Here is a 16,529-nt window from a genome sequence, read left to right on the forward strand (position 1 = left end):
CAGATAGATTTTACAGGAGGTGGTCTAAAAACCTATGTTATTGCCCGAGAAGTACACTAATGTTCCTATTCTTTATTACAAATAGCTTGTTAATAAACTTTTTTAAGCCCTACAAACTTGTACATAGCCAAAGTGCTAAGTAATTATATCAAACTAATTTAGAAATAAATTAATTCCCAGAGCATTCTATGGCTCTTCAGTTTATACCTAAGTATATTTGGTTCTTCTTGGAATCAGCCGTTGGAAGCTAAGGCAAAATATAATATTTGTTTTCCAGATTATTAGCATTATATTCATATATATAAACTTTTAGGTATGTTTTTCAAGATCAGCTAATATAGTTTTCATATATTTAAGTATGCCTTGTACATAAGGAAACATTTGTAACACATTTAATATATTCACTTAGTCCCTTTAATTCTTTTTATAAATTGTAAGATTATGTGGTGATTTTCTATAATGATTACACGTTACCCTTCAGCTTTTTTCTCTTCTCATTTGTTATCATATGTACTTCCCTAAATTTTTTTTATTTAAAGTAAGTATGGAACTTCCATATTTTTATTTATATGAACAATTATTTAATCAAAGGGTTAAAATGTTAATAAGTATAAAAGTGGTTAAATAGCACACAACCTCAAAAATGTAAAAGAAATGCTGCAGAGTGTAGAAGAAAGGTCACATTATTTGCATTCTCAAATACACTCTCTTAAATTTTTTCATTTATACATTCTATCAAGAAAGCATTTTTCAGCCTTCGAAACATCTAATAGTGAAAATTTGGGATAAAGTTAATTTGACATATAAAGTTTCACTCCCCTCTTTGCCCTGGTGCCTACATTCTTCTCAAAGAGTAGCTAGATTTCTTATGGGAAGTATGCTTAAGTAACTGGTAATTATTTCACATTTTCCCTGTTGTGATCTATGTCTAATTTCAAAGTATCTGGTAAATTGAAATAAATAGATGAAAGGATTTATTTTCTTTCCACTCTTGGTAAATAGAAGACTGAGTGTGTAGTCCTCATGTGTTGTAATAAGGTATAGTTTGCAGCATATATTGTTATTCATAGAATTAAGTGTATCTCTTATTGTATTAACATTATTCACATAAAAGTAATCTTTGAAGGTCAAAGAAGACAAAATGGATATTTTACATAATTTTTAAATTAAATATTTTATTTAAATGCCATAATTACATGTTTCAAAATATTACAGTCGTATCAGTGCAACCACATGCCATATTATTCACTTGTTGATTATAAATATTTAAGGTTTAGTTTCTGTTTTTTTCTCTGTGTTTAGTACTTTTGTATTTTGTGGGGAGATACAGAGTATAGACTATAAAATCATTGAACTTACATACGTAATTTACAGTAAGTGAATATATTAGTAAGGAGTGTCATTTCTACTGTCTACCGTCTTCAGTATTGAACTCATTACTCTTTCCCTTGGGATATCTGAAATATAATTTGTGTCTACCACAAAGATCTGAAACTTAGACCCAATGAGGGAATACTCAGCAATAATACCTTAACATGTTTAATAGTTATGAACGTGCAAAATCCAGTGAGACACGAAAGGATGATTTAATTATGTAGGGTGTGAGGTCTTTACAAACTAGATTTTGCTTGCTTTTTTTCTATTATTATTATTATTATTATTATTATTATTATTATTATTATTTTGTAGAATCAGGAATTGGACCCAGGGCCTCACACATGCCTGACAAGCACTCTACCACTGAGCTACATCCCCAACCCTGAATATAGATATTTAAAGATGAATAAAAATTCACCTGAAAAACATGGAAGGAGTTTAATGAGGAGAGTTTAGAGCGCTTGAGGGGAAACAAAAATGAAGCTGAATCAAATCATTAATAGTCTTGTGTACCACACTCAGGAGATTGGCTTTGATGTTAATAAATTAGCCATACTGTAAACATTGTTGTTCTCCTAAGTATACTAGACAGTGTTGTAGGTAAGTGCTGAAGAGTCAAAGATGGGAAAGCTATGTGATTTGAACATTATAAAAATCTTGTGGCGTTGACTTTTCAGTATTCTTAATTGGTATAACTGTGTTTGTATAGGACAAATTAAATCAAACTTCCCCTTATTTTAGAAGTATATAGTTTTACCACAATTAATCGAATTAATCTTTATGGATACTTTTTATTGGTAAATATATAATAAAACTTCAAAACAAAAGTTCAGACAGTGTATTTTATTAGGCCCTTCAAATTTTGTTGTGTAAAAATATTTTTTCACTAGAGCCTCCCAAGGGTGAATAGAATATTATTTTGTTTCCTTAACACATGGTTCTTTTGCATTCTAACTTTTTGAGGCAGAATTAAAATGAAAACTGGTTTATGTAAATTCAACAGATGTGGTTTTACATCTTAAATTATGACTATTTTATTGTAATAATTCAGGAAACAGCACTCTAGAATTTGGATTTCAGGAACATGGTATCCTCAAAGATGTTAATGTGTATAATTCCAAAACATTTTTAATATGCCTGTTTTTCATATGAGTCACTTGATATATGCAAAGCAATATATAACATTTGTGTATGATATGTGAGTATGTCCTTGACAAATTGAAGAACTCATTTATTGTCAATACTACCAAAATGATCAATGGACTCCCCTAGTTTATCCCAAAGGTATCAGTATCCCAATTTTTATTGTTGTTGGCTCCCCCCCCCAATAAATCTAATGATAGATTGTTTCCTACTCTAAATGAAAGGTTTGTCAAGATTCATGGATGAGAGTAAAAGAAAAACGTTTGGTAGTATCTCATTTAACTAATTGATAACAGTTTTGGGCAAGACATTTAAAAGGAATGATATTGGCATTCATTGTTGCTTTGATTTTATATATTGATATTTCTTTTTAATTTTTTATTTTAATTTGTTATGTATTACAATTCATATTACACATATAGAGCACAATTTTTCATATCTCTGGTTCTATACAAAGTGTATTTACACCATTTGTGTCTTCATGCATGTACTTAGGGTAATGATGTCCATCTTATTCCACCATCTTTTTTACCCCTTTGTTCCCTTCTTTCTCTTTCGTCTATCTAAGGTTCGTCTAATCTTACCATGCTGCCCCTTCCAACCTCACAATGAATCAGCCTCCTTATATCAGAGAAAACATTTAGCATTTTTTTGTGTGTGTGTGGCATTGGCTAACTTCACTTAGCATTATATTCTCCAACTCCATCCATTTACCTGCAAATACCATGATTTTATTCTCTTTTATTGTTGAGTAATATTCCATTGTGTATATATACCACATTTTCATTATCCATTCATCTACTGAAGGGGGGCATCTAGGTTGGTTCCAGAGTTTAGTTATTGTGAATTGTGCTGCAATAATATTGATGTGGTTGTGTCCCAGTAGTATGCTGTTTTGAAGTCCTTTGGGTATAGACCGAGGAATAGGACAGCTGGCTCTAAAGGTGGTACCATTCCCAGTTTTCCAAGGAGTCCCCATACTGCTTTCCATATTGGCTGCACAATTTTGCAGCCCCACCAGCAATGTATGAGTGTGCCTTTTTCCCCACATCCTTGCCAACACTTACAGTTGTTTGTATTCTTACTAGTTGCCATTCTGACTGGAGTAAGATGAAATCTTAAAGTTTAGTTTTGATTTCATTTCTCTAATTGCTAGCGATGTTGAACTTTTTTTAATATATTTGTTGATTGATTGTATATCACCTTCTGAGAAGTGTCTGTTCAGTTCCTCAGCCCGTTTATTGATTGGAGGATTATTGTTATTGTTGTTGTTGTTATTATTATTTGTTGTTGTTGTTTAGCTTTTTGAGTTCTTTATATCTGAAATGTAAGTGGTAAAAATTTGCTCCCAAGCTGTAGGCTCTCTGTCACCTCACTGATTGTTTCTTTTGCGTTTTTGTTTGAATCCATCCCATTTATTAATTCTTGATTTTAATTCTTGCGCTATAGGAGTCTTATTTAAGGAAGTAGGGGCCTAATCCAATATGATGGAGATGGGGGCCTACTTTTTCTTCTTTTGGATGCAGGGTATCTGGTTAAATTACTAGTTCCTTGATCCACTTTGAATTGAGTTTTTTGCATGGTGAGAGAGAGGGGTTTAATTTTATTTTGTTGTGTATGGATTTCCAGTTTTCCTAGCAGCATACCATTTGTTGAAGAGGCTATCTTTTCTCCAGTATATGTTTTTGGCGCCTTTGTCTAATATAAGATAACTGTAATTATGTGGATTAGTCTCTGTGTCCTCTATTCTGTACTATTGGTCTACCAGTCTATTTTGGTGCCAATACCATGCTGTTTTTGTTACTGTTGCTCTGTAATATAGTTTAAGTTTTTGTATAGTGATGCCACTTGCTTCACTCTTTTTTTCTAAGGATTGCTTTAGCTATTCTGGGTCTCTTATTTTTCCAGATGAATTTCATGACTGCTTTTTCTATTTCTATGAGGAGTATCATTGGGATTTTAAATATAATGCTTTTGGTAGTATGGTCATTTTAACAATATTAATTCTGCCTATCCTAGAACAAGGGAGATCTTTCCATCTTCTAAGGTCTTCTTTAATTTCTTTCTTTAGCGTTCTGTGAGAGGATTTATCACTGATATACAGAAATGCCTTTGATTTATGAGTGTTGATTTTTGTATCCTGTTTCTTTGTTGAATTCATTTACTAGTTCCTTCGTCTGCAGCTAAGGAAACAAATCACCAAAGTTGATGATTAAAGAATGAACATGAATAAAATATTTTTAGATATCCCTATCATCATTTTTAGAATCATATTGAAAATAGTATTCTTGTGGTGACTTATTCATTTGATCAATAAATATTTGAATGTCTTTTACATTCCAAGCATTGAGGATAGTAACACTTTAATGCACTAGACACAAACCCCTGCCCTTGCAAAATTTTCATTTTAGTTAAGAGGAGAAAGCCAAAGAATAAACACCTAGGCAAAATACTGTAGTATGATAGATGGCAATAAATACTGTGCAGAAAAATAAAATCAGTAAGAGTTTGACCCAAAAGGAATCATTTAACATAGTACATTCAAGTTTTTTCCATTACATACATGATAAATTAGGTCTAATTTATAAATTAGGTATAGTAAGAGACTGATAATAATAACAAATAATAAAGTAATTATACAAAAATTCCATAATAAAAGTTATGTGAATGTGGTCTCTCTTTCCTCTTCACTGCCATGAGGCAGATCTTGAATACAACATGGATATTCTAGATAAATGGATGTCTTATGTGCTGGGTAGTGGAATGGTATAATATTTCATCACACTACTCACAGCAACAATTTAAAACTTAGGAATTGTTTGTTTCTGTATTTTCCCATTAATATTTTCAGACTGAGGTTTACCAAGGTTGACTAAAACCGTGGAAAGCAAACCCACAGATTTGGGTAAATGTGTTGAAATTAGATAGCTAAAAGCATAAAAATAGGACAGCATTATCCATTAGCTGGTTTTAAAAGCAATTCTCTCGGATTTGCTGCTAGAGAATGTTTTATCTTATTAGATATCTATAGTTTGTGACCAAATATAGTTCTAGATATTTATCTGTAAGGAGACTGTTCTTTGCTATTTTAAATTCTGATAGATCATTGTTGGTTGTTATTAAAAAATCACATACTTAAAGATTGAGCAGTCAGTTCTTTCTACCTCTGCTAGTTACATACGTTCAACCATGCAGTGGACCTCTTAGGAGATTATCCTTTTCTGAAGCTCTAAATCTAATTTTGTTGCTGACTCTTCAAACTTGGCACTGTTTTCTTGTTTATTTGTTTGTTCTTTCTTTCCCTATCAGGGCTCCTTTGAAACTTCTGTTTCATAAGTAGGTTGTCTCTCTAGTTGACAACAGAACTTCATTTGCCCCTCTGTTGAAAGAAAAATCACCAGACAAACCTCTGTCCTCCAGATTTCCTTTAGTAAACCAAGTGAAGCGCAGTGTATGGACTTTACAATACCAGAACCAGAAAACTAAACTCTAGGATCTAGAACAAATTCTTTATTTTTCTACAGGTCTTATTTCTCTTATTATGCCTATTAGTAATCACCAGTGCATGGATATAAATTTCTTAATGTGCAAAGTATGTACCATATAAATGTACAATATATTTTGTGACACAGATTTTCTACCTGTATTTTCTTAACATACTTCAATGAATTGCTTTTTTTCTAGACTTTTTTTGTTAACTCTGTTATTAGTCTTTACATTTATTTATTGAATAATTATTTGTTCAAATATTATAAGGCTTTGCTCAAAGATCTTAAATATTAGTTTTTGGATAAAGCTTTTAGATTACTTGATTATTATCTCTATTTTAATTTCCTTATTAGTTACCTTAGCTTCCCTGAAAAAAAGATGCTACTTATTTTTCAGTGTCCCTTGCCCTTCATTAACTAGACAGTTTTTAAAATGTGGCATGCCTAAGAGCTACTATTAAAGAAATTTTTTACCTGAATGCAGGAGATTTTCTTTTCCCAAAATGTTTTTCCTCTTGATAATATTTGTACTAGGTTTAAAAGCAAAAAGGAACAAAATGCTATACATTTTCACTCTAGACAGTAGTAGAACTGGATTTGTTTTGTTATAACAGGTTTCAGATTTCTCTTATGGTGTAGTGCTCTTGCCTTGTTATATCTTGCCTAAGGATATCAGAAGGTTTTTTTTCTTTGTGTTCCTGCTCCATCCTTGTAGACCTCTGCCATCTCTATACCCAGTGCCACAGAGGAAATCTCTCATCACACTCTTAAGCCTTTACCAGTGGTAGACTGGTATTCCTAGTCCTACCTAAGATTTAACCATACCCTTTGTGCCTGCAGCCACTGAGGGACCTGTCCAGCTTTCTTCTTTCTTTTTGTAGCAGCCAATCTCCTCCTTATATCTGTAGATTGGACTTGATTGGGAGTTTCCTATTCCTTTCCTAGTGCTAGCAGACCTTTGATATTGGCATAGATTTCAGAACCCAAGACTGTTTTGCTTCTGATTTACAAGAAGTGAGTTTAAATTTACTCTTATCCCAACCACAATGGATCTTTGCTAGTGCTATGCAAATAATTCAATTTGCTGTTCTTCCCTTCACTAGATTAAGGCTTTCTGATAAAAAGGAAAGTTCTGAAAAGGGAGCTGGGATTCTTACCTTTTTCTTAGACATTGAAGATTATTCCCTCCTGGCTTTTCTCCCTAGAGAGAGGTTCTCTGTTTTCTTTCTGTGTGCCCAGGTTTGGTTGTGAATACAAGGTTATAGAAAAAGAATTTTAAGTGAGTGCAAACTTCCCTTGTTATTCTACATTGACAAGCTAGCACACACTTGATATTGGACAGTTAATGAAATTTTTAGTTGATTTCTCTTACCTGCTTAAGTAATGGTCATCTTTCTGCCTTGTGAATTTTTCTTTCTGTATGTAAGTGTTTTAGATTATAGAGAGAAACCGCTTAAAAGTTGGGTTCAACTTTCAGTTTTGTACTTTAAGCAGGTGATACAATCTAATGATATCAAGAGCTCATAATAGTTTTTTTCTTAGAAAAGTTAATAAATTCACTCTGCAAAATAGAATTAAGATTAAGTTTATAGTAAAATTGGAATAAATGATGTAGGTATTTCAGATGTGAAAGGTTAGTTTTGGGTTCTTCAATGAAATGCTCATCCTTTTGTAATTCTTAAATATTCTACTTAAAAATATTGGAATATGTTTTGTGATATAAGTATCATTATTACTTTGATCTAAATTCAATGGCAAATAACCTTTGTAAGTCTAAACATTAATGTTTTGGGTTTTCTTGAACAAAGATTCAAATACTACATACTAAAATCTATTATTTTGAATGAAACATTTAGAATAATAAAGTAGATGATGGTTTTAAAGTACTAATTTTGAGCACTTAAATATTTTGTCATGGCAGTATAAAATAATAATAATAATAACAACAACAACAACAAAGCAATCAGTATATTTAGGAAAATAACCTCTTATTTTTGCCCCAAAGTGCTCTGAAAAAGAGGATGCCTACTTATGTTGTAGCGGGGAGAAAAATTTGTAGCTGTGTGTGGTGGTGCATGCACACAGGAACCTGTAATCCCAGGAGCTCAGGAGGGTGAGGCAGGAAGATCATGAGTTCAAAGCCAGCCTTAGCAACTTAGTGAGGCCCTAAGCAACTTAGCTCTGTCTCTAAATAAAATATAAATAATAAAATATAAAATCCAGTGGGGCTTAACCCAGTGGCTTAACCACTGGATTCAATTCCTGGTACCAAAAAAAGGAGGGGTGGGGACCTTTGATCAATATACTATCAAGTCATACTTACTATTCTTTTTATACTTTTTAGGACAGTGGTGATTATCCCCTTACCATGCCTGGACCACAGTGGAAAAAGTTTCGATCAAATTTTTGTGAATTTATTGGAGTCCTGATTCGACAGTGTCAATATAGCATAATTTATGATGAGTATATGATGGATACAGTAATATCCCTTTTGACTGGTTTGTCAGACTCCCAAGTCAGAGCTTTTAGGCATACAAGTACCCTTGCTGGTAAGTAACCAACATGTTCTTTCTTTTCCATTTGGTTTGTTAAGTATATTTTATTTCAGTTAAGCTTTCTTTAGAGCAAATATTAATTTAATGACAGTGTTCTGGAAAATAACACTTTCTGCCAAATTCATCTCAGTGATTTGTGTTATCTCTTAGGGTAAAGTTAAGCCTATTTCCTTAACTGGCATCTGATAACCTTAAAAATAAAAATGTGTCAGTAAATGTCTTTCTGAATGTGTTTTCCTACATCTTTATTTTACAACCAAAACATTTTAAGAGGTAACTATGCCATATTCTTTGGTAAACCCAATTAATGATAGTGGAAATTCCAAATTGGCACTGTTTTTTCCTCCACTTAATTACATTGCTTTATGGCTTATTGTTTTATTGCAAACTTAAGTTTGGAAATATTTATTTGTTTATATATTTTAAATAATTCTATCTAGTATAAAACAGATATTCTTTCTGTAACTAATGCTTTGCTAACTTAAACCTATCTAGACCTAATGTCTCTAATATCAGTTCATTCAGGTACACTACAGATAATCTGAAGAACTGATAAAAGTTTTTACCTTTGCTTTCTTCATTTAGAATTATTATTAACTTGTCAGCCAAGTATATTCATTTTTTTTGTTTTCCCACAAGATAATTTTATTAATTGAGTAATTGTCTGTTTTGCCTCTACTACTTTAACTGTGCTTACCTAAAATGACTATTCCTTTTCATTCATGTATGGAATGTGCATGTGAGTGCACATGTGTGTATATATAAACATATTTCAATATTCCCAACTTACATCTTTTTGTAGCAGTAACTTTGTGTATCTTCCATCTTAATTTTTACCATGACAAACCAGATTTAGGTTAATTAAATACATTTCATCTTGCATTTAAATTTTAGTATTTCATTTATTTAAAACATTGTTTCTCAAACCTCAGCATTCATAAGAATCATCTAAAGACATGTAGAAACAGATTATTGGGCCTCACCCTCAGGATTTAACAAGTTTCTAGATTGTGTTGATCCTGGTGGTTTGGGAACTATACACTACAAATGCCTGATTAAATATTGTGTTGTTTTCTGGCTTGACCTATTACCCAATTCCAGTATGATAATATTATCCAGAGTTATTTGAGATATTCCATTCATTTTTTCCAATTTTCTTTTTATTTATTTTTTTGCTCTATACAGCTATGATTAGTGTTCTACAGTTTTATGCCAAACAAATATGAAACGGTTTATTTTCTTTTACCATTGTCTTTTTTCTCATTGTTAAGAGGAGAGGGAGATGTTTTACCTAGTTTTATCTTTATATAAAAGGTAAAATAGAAATATCATTTATTGTTAAATATTTCTGTATAGAACATAAAGCAAACACAGTTTATTCTGTTTTGAAAATATCCTCTTCTTCATTATTAGGAAGAGAAATGTTTTTTACGTAGTTATATATTTTTTAAAATATAATTAAAATGTTTATTCAGTAAGTTGTGTGATACTACACATTGCTTTCTAATTTCATGGCCTTTAATATCTTCTGCATATGTCTGCTTTTTCTTTTATTTTGTTTTCTATTTCCTTTTTATCTTACTTCTCTCTGTGTACAGTAATGCCCATTTACCTGGTTGTCAGATGCATAAAGACTTCAGTGATTTGAAATATCCACAACTTAAACATAAGGTAGAAATTGCTTCTAAATAGCCAAAGTTGCTGTCATAAAAAATTAATGCACTTGCCTTCAAAAAGAAGTTACTATCTATTTTCTTAAAGCCAGGAGAGAAGGAGAAGCAACAAATTGAAGATTAACCTTAGATACTATTCTGCTGGTAGTGTTTTGAAATGACAATTCACAAAAAAGACAGAAAAGTTAGTTTATAAATCTTATGTTTCAGAGCAATCTGGGGCTCTTCTTTAGCAGTAGACTACCTCTCTTGAATCCAGAAACCTTTGTGCCACGTAACTCTATTTAAGAACAGAAGTTGGGCACCTTAGTGCATGCCTCTAATCCCAGTGACTTGGCCGGCCTGAAGCAAGAGGATGGAAAGTTCAAGGCCAGCCCAGACACTTAATAAGATCCTGTCTCAAAATAAAAAGGATGAGTATGTAGCTCAGTGGTAAAGCACCCTTGGGTTCTAGTCCCTAGTACTGAGGGGTAAAAAAGGGAAAAGAGAAAGAGTACTGTATTATAGAAATATGTAGGATATTTTCACTTTTAAAATATTGACTTGGGACTAGGGATATATATTTCAATGGTAGAGGGCATGGTTAGGCACAATTCCCTGTCTTCAGTTCCAGAACCAAAAATAGCATGTTGTCTTAATTCTTTGAACAACACACTTTAATTCATTTGCATTTGTCCTTCGATGCCATGTAAATGATGTATTTCTGTATTTTAACTGCATTTATTATGATGATTCATTTTAGTTCTTCTTTCTGTTGACTCATTTTCACTATCCCTTTGGTTGCTTATATCTGCTAATTTTGTATATTTTCATTATGACTTTTCTTCTGTTTAAGTTGAGTAGCTTCCTTCTAGTTCTTTGTTGTCTCTTCTCCCATTATTTACTTGTGTTCATGATAGCTCTTAAAACTGCTTTATGAATGCCTTTTTGTTTTCACCCAAACTCTTTTTAATTTCATCATGTAGATTATTTGCATTTGAAATTGTTTTTCAAAATCAAATATTGAAAAGTGGAAGTTATCAACATTGTTTATACTGATTTTTTCAAACTTAGAACCTATTTTTCAATCATTCTCTAAATTTGTTTCAAAATAGTACTATAATTCCCGTATGTCTGTATTAATCATCGTATCTTCTAAAGCTCAGTTGAATAAAATGTGTGAGACATATCAATCACCTTTCTTTCAACAAAGCACAGAGGGATTGCTGAGAACTTAATTCTAGGTTGGACAATAATTATCCATATTGTCAAGGATTTTTTGTTCTCATCTTTGCCCTCTTTTTTTGTGGTATGTATTGAGGCATAGATTAAAAGGTAATCATTTTTATTCACTTTGCAGGACAAGTCTTGGGGACTAGATAAAATGGGCAGGAACATTTAATCCTCTGCTTCAAAGACTATGTGCATGGACAGTTACAAGGCAGTTATGGCCAGATATGATTATCGGCTTTGGAATAAAATGCTCCTTGACATTGCTTATATCTTAGCTGAGAAGAGAGACAATCAGGTTAGTTATTTTGTAGGGTACAGATGTGATGAGTTCCATAGCTTCATAAGTTACTAGAGTGGTCTTACCAGTAGTACTTTTAATCTGTTTTCCAAATATCCCACTTTCTTATTATGAATTAACTAATGTGTCCCTATTATCAGTGTTTATGCATTGCGTTAAACTGTATATTTTACTACATTTTTGTTAAAAGTTTTCAACATTCTGTAGTTCTTCAGGTCTGTTTATCCCAGTTTATAAGTATTCTAACTTTTCATTGGAGGTAAACTCTTTTTGGAGTACTTTTATTATTAAATTGAAACAGGCTGTTAACAGTTACATTTTATTTCCTACTTTCCTTATTTTTCTTTTCTATTAATTGAAAATTTAAATCATAGTGTTTTATTTACTTGACCCGTTTAATAAAGAAGGCTCACATTGCAGTACAGTTTTTATTGACTCTTAATCCTGAGAACTAAGTACCCTTATAATAGCTCTCAGTTGGACATATTAGAACAGTTTGTGGATTTAACTTATCTAAGAAACATTTTGTTACACTTATTCTGGTGGATTTATAGTCTGAGACTGGGAATATTTTTCCCCAATTTGATGAAGTTTTTATAATTTAGGAGAAAGTTTTTTTTTTGTTTTTTTTTTTTTTAACATGGTCATGAATAAATAGGACTCTCTTTGATTTAGCACTTTGTTTGGAATTATGAAAATAATGATTTCTTCCAAGAATCTTTTTCAGAATTACAGTTATCTCATTTTTAAGCAATTGTTTTTAAACTGTATGCCAATACTTCAGAACTTGTTCACTTCAAATTTTTGTTAGATGGCAGTTTTCAGAATGAGCAACATTGATTTAACTTTATTTTTCATTATTTTCTCATCTATGTAATTTTCTAATGATGTTGCAGATAATATTAATCTAATACTGGCTACCTCTCACTTTTAAGGTGAAGATGCTTTTTTGAACAAAGGAGAATAAAGAATTAAGTATTTGTATTAATAATGAGGTGATTGATTCTGTTTTAATTTTTTCCAAATTGAGTTTGGGAAAAATTTTAAAATGTGGTCAAGATCATTATATAAGGGCAGTCTTGATAAATGGTTTCAAGATAAATTTCAAGATAAAACTCTTGAAGGATTAAATATTTCTTTATACTTTATTGTTTAACACTATTATGTTGACTTGTGGTTGATTTTATATTTGCCTATGGTTTATTATTTATTAACATTTCTTAGATAGTTAGCATCTCTAAACTTTTTCTGTGAAGAAAGATATTATGTATGTGAAATTGCTTTATTTATTAATAGTAGGGTGAAAATCATTTTGCTTTAGAATATTGACATTTCTTTTCTTTGGCTTTTAGTTGCTGAAACCATATATTAGTGATTGATAGAATGGGTTTTGGAGCCAGACTTTCTGGATTCCCATTCCTCTGTGTCTTTTACTAGATGGATAATCTTAACCTACCTGGTCTCATTTTCTTCAAATGCAAAGTGGGAAAGATAATGACAGTTACTTCTTTCTAAAAGAGATTAAGAGAGTTTGGAATGATGTCTGGAATTTAGTAAGCTGCTGCTCTTACTCTATAATGACAAGAGGGCTAATAGTATTTGCCTGTGTTCATACAGAATGTTTGAGTACCTACTTATAGTAATAATAGACATGGCTAATGGGGAAATCAGGGACAAAAAACAATTTTGAAAAATTGCTGTTAAGGAATACTAATATGATGCATTTTCATTTTACTTACCTATTGATTCTCAGAACCCATATTCTGTTTATTAAATTCACTAAGTATTTTATAATTCTTAAGCAGACAGATTATTTCTGGTTTTTATGGTTAGGACTTGAAAAGTTTAGTACAATCTGTCACCATCAAAAAAGAGACCATAGAGTATAAATAATTTCTCTTTTAATTTTTGTCTTTATATTTAATTTTTTTACTCATTTTTAAGTGTTTCTTAAAAAGTACAAGTTTTCATTGCCTTGTACTTTTATCCCTTCTGTTATTTTACTTTATCGTTCACCTTTCTCACCCATGCTACAGGTATAAAACTTTAATTCAAGTTTCTAATATTTGTTAATCATTACCTTGTAGTATTTTGGGGTTATTATGCAGTTGGCCAAAACCGCAAATACCTCCATATCATATAATTATATCTGTAAAAGAAAACTATAACTTTAAAATTTTAATATCTTTTTTGAATCTGTATGGTCCAGAGTAATTTAAAATTTTTTCTTAATCTTTTCGTTGTTTTTTAGATTCCTTTTGTTTTTTTAACAGTTCTGAAAATCAGCTTTATTTTAGAAACCAGTTTCTTAAAATAAACCTTGTTTTTAAAAATCACTTTACAAACATTTTGTATCTTATATTTATTAACTTAGTGACGTTGGACAAGCAGCTTAACATCTGTGCTTCATCTGTATGGTATCAATACCAGTGATCCTGTCTCAGTACTGGCATGTAGTTAAAAACAACGTGGAGAATCAGAACTCTTACAAACTTAAAATTATGGTCAAAATTAAGTTAAATAAAATCAAGGAAATAAAATAAGTGTTAAATTTATTTAACAAGAATTTTAATGTGCTTTTAATTTTTTAAAAATCATAACCTTATTTGCTACAATTGTAATGTCCTTCAATTTATATAAATTTTCTGTTTTTCTGTTGTTTGGATCCTTTATCTTTTAGATCCCCTATTATATTTTTTCCCCTTAATTTAGTCTCCTTTTCTGGTATAGGATATTATCTGATACATTTATGAATAAAAGGATAATCAGAGAAGTAAATATTTGATATTTTGCATGTCTACAAAATATGGATTTGGCCTCTTATTAATAGTTGACTGCAATCTAGATTTAAATATTAAAAATTATTTTCTTCAGAATTTGTTTCTACCTTCCAGTGTTGCTGCTGAGAAGTTCTTTGCTATTAAGATTTCAAGGGTTGGGATTGTGGCTAAGTGAGAGAATGCTTGCCTAGCATGTGTGAGGCACTAGGTTCAGTTCTCAGCACCACATATAAATAAATAAGATAAAGGTTCGTCAACAACTTTACAAATAAACAATTAATTAAAATATTTCAAGCCTCTCTCCTTCCCTCCCTCCCTCCCTCCATTCCTTCCTTCCTTCCCTCCCTCCCTCCCTCCCTATTGAACTCAGGGGGCACTTAACCACTAAGCCACATCCTTAACCCTTTTAATTTTTTTATTTTGAGACAGCATCTCACTAAGTTGCTGAGGCTGGCCTCAAACTTGGAATCCTCCTGTCTCAGTCTCCCAGCCACTGGGATAACAGTCTTGGGCTGCTCTGCCAAGCACTGATCCTGTTTCTTGTCTTTGGAAACTTTTACATTTTGCTATTTGTTCCTAGTATTCTGAAATTTTATGGTGCTATACTCTGGTGTATGTTTTTTCCAGATTGGTGGGTATCATTGTAGGGTTTTCTAGTGGTGAACTAATGTATTTATTATAGGCCCTCAGATGTTGGCTTTGGTAATACTTTTTTTCTCCTGTAGAAGATCAGCTTCTTTGCAGAAGCATGTATAATGGCTGTCTTGACATTTTGGAGTTGGGTAGGGTGAGGAAGTGCTTGACATTCTGCACATCACATATAACTGTGAATGTGAATCATATATGTGTGTGTATGTATGTATGCATATGTATTATGTATATATACGATGATTCCAAATCTCTGGTTTATTTTCCTCAAGAAATAAATGTCTGGACTTCCAAAATAAGTATGTGGTAGAAAAATTGCCAGGCTGCCTAGGTTTGGTGAGGACATGGGAATTTAATTGCATATTTTACAGACTATATCACTTTCCATCTTCTGTGGAACAGATGCAGTCTGTTTCTGCATTTTACAGAGCAAAATGGCTTTTTGTTTCACAGATAATAGCTGTCATGATTTTTCTACCCCTTTCTTTGATTTGAATGTTCCCTCCTCGTCTGCTTGCTATTCATATATTTGTGATTTGAGACTGCAGGTATTTTCTGGATTCTTTGAAGATGAAAAATCTTTTCTCCTTCCTATTTTGCTTCAAATTTAAAGGGATAAAGGGATTAGTTAAATCTTTTTTTAAAATAGTTTTTTAGTTGTAGATGGATACGATACTTTTATTTGCTTGCTTGCTTGCTCGCTCGCTCGCTTATTTATTTATTTATTTGTTTGTTTGTTTATTTGTGGGTGCTGGGGATTGAACCCAGTGCCTCATGGATGCTAGGCAAGTGCTCTACCCTGAGCCACAACCCCAGTCCCAATTAGTTAAATATCATTTGAAAATGATGAAGTTTATCATAGCCCCCTTTTAACCTAAGCTTTTTATAGTAAGGCTTATGCAAAATTAAATGTTATCAACCCTCTCTTAATAATCTAATGTGTCCCGTTATCAAACATTTTTAGACACTAGATATAGTAACATGTGCCTATAGTCCCCTCCCCACTTGGGAAGATCACTTGAACCTATGAGTTTTAGACCAGCCAGGGCAGTGTAGTGTTTTTCTTCTGTTTTCCTACTCATCTACTGTTTTTCTTCTATTTGGTCCTGAAATACTTTTACACAGTATTTTTTTTTAATTTTTTATTTGTTTTAATTAGTTATACATGATAGTAGAATGCATTTATGCACTTTGATATCTATAGATGGGATATAATTTCCCATTTTTCTGAGTGTTTATGTTATAGAATCATATTGGTCATGCAGTCACATACATACATAAAGTAATAATGACTGTTTCATTCCATTATCTTTCCTATCCATAAATCCCCTTTCTTCCCCTTTTTTCACTTCCCT

At 31.8% G+C, this 16,529-nt stretch overlaps 1 protein-coding gene across 6 annotated transcripts in view; it reads left to right on the plus strand.

Annotated features, from left to right (window-relative positions):
- The window catches only part of Stag1 (STAG1 cohesin complex component), a 360,527-nt gene that overhangs the window by 193,000 nt on the left and 150,998 nt on the right, over window positions 1-16,529 (plus strand). For 5 of the 6 annotated variants that reach the window (XM_046431592.2, XM_046431593.2, XM_058574788.1 and 2 more), the window contains one exon: window positions 8,353-8,557. In XM_046431592.2, the coding sequence (XP_046287548.1) occupies window positions 8,353-8,557 (205 nt within the window). Of the gene's footprint in view, window positions 1-8,352; window positions 8,558-11,600; window positions 11,744-16,529 lie in introns of those variants that run through there. The other variant, XM_058574791.1, reaches the window with a different exon arrangement.

Source organism: Marmota monax, unplaced genomic scaffold (genome assembly GCF_021218885.2).
Source record: "Marmota monax isolate L192 unplaced genomic scaffold, Marmota_monax_Labrador192_F-V1.1 WCK01_AAM20220418_F8-fsc00022, whole genome shotgun sequence".
NCBI lineage: Eukaryota > Metazoa > Chordata > Mammalia > Rodentia > Sciuridae > Marmota > Marmota monax.